This window comes from Pteropus vampyrus, unplaced genomic scaffold, assembly GCF_000151845.1.
Source record: "Pteropus vampyrus isolate Shadow unplaced genomic scaffold, Pvam_2.0 Scaffold251, whole genome shotgun sequence".
Taxonomy (NCBI): domain Eukaryota; kingdom Metazoa; phylum Chordata; class Mammalia; order Chiroptera; family Pteropodidae; genus Pteropus; species Pteropus vampyrus.
This window is the reverse complement of record NW_011889032.1, coordinates 1,076,604-1,081,533: the sequence shown is the minus strand read 5'-3', so window position 1 is coordinate 1,081,533 and position 4,930 is coordinate 1,076,604. Positions and strand designations below refer to the sequence as shown.

Here is a 4,930-nt window from a genome sequence, read left to right as displayed (position 1 = left end):
GTGGCACTGGGCCCATGACTTTTACCTCTCTGCACCTCAGTTTCCCCATCTGTAAAATAGAGATGATAATAACACCTGCTTTTACAAGACTGTAGTGAGGACTGAGCTATAAAGCGTGTGAGACGCTCAGGGTAGTGTCCAGCATGTGTGAAGCCCCGTAACTGCTGTACATGTGTTGGCTATTGGGATGATGGTAAGAGCAAAAGATTTCCTGGCTTGTTAGTCAGCACAATTTCCTTTTACAATAACCGTTAATTAGGTCATTGGTTCTCAAACTGTGGTCCCCAGAAGAGCAGCATCCGCATCAACTGGGGATCTGTTAGCAATGCAAATTCTCGGCCCCTTCCCAGACTCATACTGACTCAGACCCTCTGGGGGTGGAGCCCAGCCATCTGTGTTTTGACAAATTCTCCAGGAGATTATGATGCACACTCAGGTTTGAGAAGCATGGAATTCATGCTAAATACACTTAGAATGATATCTATTCCCAAAATATCGACAACATAATAGTGGCCATTGTTTCTGGTGGGCAATTTTAGGGATTTGCAAGGATCATTTTTTGCCTTGCATGGTGCCTTTTGAACCTAATCTGATGATAAGATATGACCCATTGCATACTATTTTCTACTGCTCGTCTATTATTATTAGGTCGTGCAAGATTCGATTGTGGTATTATGCCTGATGCCAAGAGCCCGACTCCCTGGAAGGAAGCTTTAAAAAAATATTTAAGTATCTAACCCCTTCCACTAGGATATTTCCTCCATCTCCTTTGTCACCCTCTGCCTCCTCTCTTACCTTCACCTTCACCAGGTTGGGAAGGAACCCCTCAATTCTCTGGTCTCCTTCCCCTGCAGATTCATCGGCTGGCCGCGCAGTGCCTCCAGAAGAACATGGCTGTGTTCCTGGCAGTCAAAGACTGGCCGTGGTGGCAACTCTTCGGTTCCCTCCGGCCCCTGCTGAGTGCCACCGTTGGAGATGAGCAGCTTCGTGCCAAAGAGGTTGGTCTACATGGCAGGCAGTCACCAGGTGGCTACTCCCTCCCCATGCCCCATCTCGATGCTTGCATCCAGACCTACTACCTCCACATCTGAAAGTTCTTGAGCCAGGAGTGCTCTGTCCAACAACCCTGGGCACCCCGCTTCCAGATATCCCCCTGCTCCCATCAACACGGACCACCCTCGTTCCTGTGCCCAGCTCCTCTCTAGGCTCATAGGTGCTGGTTAGATGCACCATGACTACCCTGGGATGCATGAACACTTACCATTTAATCCCGACAGTGGGATCTTTAAGTCTTTTATCTTCTTACCTCTCAGAAAACACTTCCCTTACTGTCCTTTCTACCTGTTAGCACCTACCTTTGATAGGTAACTGTTTTGATTGGTTTCTGGTTTATCCTTCCTCTTGTTCCTTTTTGCAAAAATTAAACACACACACAGAATTCCTTTCCTTCTTACATAAAAAGGAGAATACTACATATGCTCTCTTGCAATTTTCATTGTCACTTAAAAATATTTTTTGAATCATGCCATGTCATGTTTTATAGGGAGCTTCTTCATTTTTCTTTCATGGCCACACGTCCGACTCCTTTGTGTGTTTGTTCCATAGTTCTTTTCACCTGCCAGGGGTGGGTGTGTGTAAGTTGCTCCTAATGGTGGTATTGTAAGCACAGTGCTGAGTCACTGGCAGAAAAGTGATATTCGGGGAGGAGGAAGAGCTGAATCACACTGTCCCACTGAGGCAAGCCCAGGCTCAGGTTAGCAATGGGCCCATTCCATGAATATGCATTCGGTCCCCAGTCTGGGCTGCTGTGGAGTAGACTGGCATAGCACAGACATTGATGTTCAGAAATGGTGAGGGAGGGAGAGACAGAGACAGAGACAGAGAGACAGATGGAGAGAGAGGTGGAAAAAGAGAGGGAAGGAAGGAAGGAAGGAAGGAAGAAAGGAAGAAAGAAAGATAGAGAAAGAAAGAGCCCCTTGTAGGAACACAGCACCTGGGCATCGTGCAGGTATGCTGGCTGAATCACCCACTCCATTTCCCAGCCCTCATAACACACATGGAACCCACACCACTGGTCCAGAATGGCTTCTGTTATGGTATTTGTTTTTGTAGGAGGAGCTTACTGCACTGAGACAGAAGCTAGAGAAATCGGAGAAGTCTCGGAATGAACTTCGGCAGAATGCGGACCTACTAGAGAGCAAGGTATCTTCATTTCTCCTGTGTGGGGTCCCTGTGCAGGGTGACATCTGCGGACATGAAGAAGATGGTGTGCCTGGCACTGCACTGAGTGCTTTACAAGCCTCTTCGGAATAACCTTGTGAAGTGTTTATTGTTATTGTCCCTATTTTACAGAGGAGAAAACTGAGGCCCTGGAATATTAGGTATCTTCCTGAGGCCACACAACCAGCAAGTGTAGACCTTAGATTCAAACCTATGTTAACTGGCTCCAAAGGGAAACATTTATTAAACAAGTCACAAAAGCACAACTCTCAGGGAAAAAAATGATACATTTGACTATTTTATTTTATTTAATTATTATTTATTTTTTAATTTTTAAAAAGTTTTATTTTATTACTTTCAAGTATACAGTTATGTTGGTTAGACGTTTAGGTAGTTTATAAAATGATACTCCTGATTGCTCTCTCTCTCCTCTGGCTCTACACTTAGCCAATACATTAATGCTGACTGCATTCCCTAGGCCATGCTCCCCATCCTGTGACCATCTATCAACTACTAATTTGTACGCTTTTAACCCTTCACCCATTTCTCTTAGCCCCCCTCCCCCACTCCCCTCTGGCCATCGCCAGATTGTCCTCTATATTTGTGAGTCTGTTTTTGATTTGTTTGTTCTTTTTGTTCCTTAGATTCTGCATATAGTGAAATCATATGGTATTTATCTTTCTCTGTCTGACTTATTTCACTCAGCATAATAACCTCTAGGTCCATCCATGTCATTGCCAATGGTAGGATTTCATTTTTTTAATGGCTGAGTAATATCCTATTGTATATATGAACCATAACTTTTTATCCAATCGTTGATGGGCATTTAGGTTGCTTCTGTATCTTGGCTATTGTAAATTGTGCTGCCGTGAACATAGAAGTGCATAGATCTTTACGAATTATTGTTTTGGTTTCCTTTGGATAAATACCCAGAAGTGCAATTGCTGAGTCAAATGGTATATCCATTTTTAATTTGTTGAGAAACCTCCAGACTATTTTCCATAGTGGCCACACCAAGTTGCAATCTCACCAACAATGTATGAGGATTCCCTTTTTCATTTTAAAGTAATATATAAACTTCTATTTATCAAAGCAAAAAATGAAGACCCACCACATACTTGGAGGTGAAATTTGCAACATATGTAACTGGCAGAGAGTAGCCAGAATATGTAAAGAACTTCTTGAAATCATCAGAAAAAGGCAAACACTCCGATAGGGAAGAAAAAGAGCAAAAAATAGAAATTCGCAGTTCCCAAGAGAGGGGCTTTTATTTCAAGAGTTCAAATGTTCAGGAATTCAAATGGGCAATAAACTCATGGAAAGATGCTCAACCTAACTAGCAATCAAGAAATGCAAATTAACAGCCCAAAGATACCATTTCACACTTCAGATGGGCAAAATCTAAGTCTCTTGTAGCCAAGTGTTGGCAAGGATGTATAGCAGCAGGAAATTTTATAGGCTGCTGGTGGGATGGTACATTGATCTCACATTTAGAAGACTAAAGTGTTGTGATTTCTTCCTCCTCCTGCCCAATTCCCATCTCTTCCTCTTTTTTAATCCCTCATCTTCCTCCTTCTTTTTAAATGGTATATTAAGGTCCAACATACATGCAAGTTCACACATTGTAAGTATACATCTCAATGGATTTTTACAAAGTGAACACACCAATGCAACCAGCACCCAGACTGGGACTTGGATCACTCCCAACAGATCACTCCCAACTTCCTCCAAACCCCCCTGGCATGCCCGCTTTCAGGCAGTACTCTGCAGAGGTAACCACCAAACTGATTTCTAACCCTAATTTTCTTCTATTTTTGAACTTTGTCTAAGTGCAATCAAATGTGTGTACTTATTTGTGTCTGGTTTCTTTCGTTTGACATTTATGTTTGTGACATTCATCCATGTTTTGTGGGTGGCTGTGTGATTTATTCTCATGGCTGTATAGTATCCCCGTTGTGGGTACAGACCACCATTTATCCATTCTACTCTAAATGAACATCTGGTTGTTTCCAGTTTTAAACTCTTATGAAGAAAACCTGCCCTTGTCTTTTGGTTCACATATCATACATTTATGTTAGGACTATACCTAAGAATGGAATTGCTGGGTTTTAAGTTATTTCTATTTTCAGTTTAATGATACTGCCAGGCAATTTGCTAAGTGTTTGTAACAATTTAAACTCCCAAGGCAGCAGGTGAGCTTTCCGGTTGCTCCACATTCTTACCAGCACTTGGCATTTTCTGTCTTTTTTATTTAGCGTTGTTGGTGAGTGTGTAGTAGTGCCTCATTGTGATTTTTAATTTGCAGCTTTGCACGTGTTTTTGGCTGTTTGGCTATCCTCTTTGGTAAAGTGGTCTTTCAAGTCTTTTCTGTTGCTTTTCTTATTGATTTGTAGCAATTCTTTATATATTGTGGATATATGTTCCGTTGTTGGATAGCTGTGGTACAGATCTCTTCTTCCACTCTGTGGCCTGCCTTTTTTGATGCAATTATTCAAAGTTGTATTTTCTGTCTTCAAAACTGCCAGAGGGTGAGGAAGAGATCAAAGGGCTCCAGATCTCCCAAACCTGCTTCAGTTGTAGTAGGTGCACTTTTTTGGTTTCATTCTATATTTTGTCAATTCTCAGGTACACATTATTTTCCACCTTTGTACATTTCTTGAAATGGAATGCATCTTAACAATCAGTGGCATCTCACACGAAAAATTGGCAG

General features: G+C 42.1%; 1 protein-coding gene across 1 annotated transcript in view; it reads left to right on the top strand.

Annotated features, from left to right (window-relative positions):
- Positions 1 to 4,930, top strand: part of MYO18B (myosin XVIIIB) — a 270,882-nt gene that overhangs the window by 121,319 nt on the left and 144,633 nt on the right. Inside the window, exons 24-25 of the mRNA XM_011374654.2 lie at positions 855 to 998; positions 2,113 to 2,266. Coding sequence (XP_011372956.1) covers positions 855 to 998; positions 2,113 to 2,266 — 298 coding nt within the window. The remainder of the gene's footprint in view (positions 1 to 854; positions 999 to 2,112; positions 2,267 to 4,930) is intronic.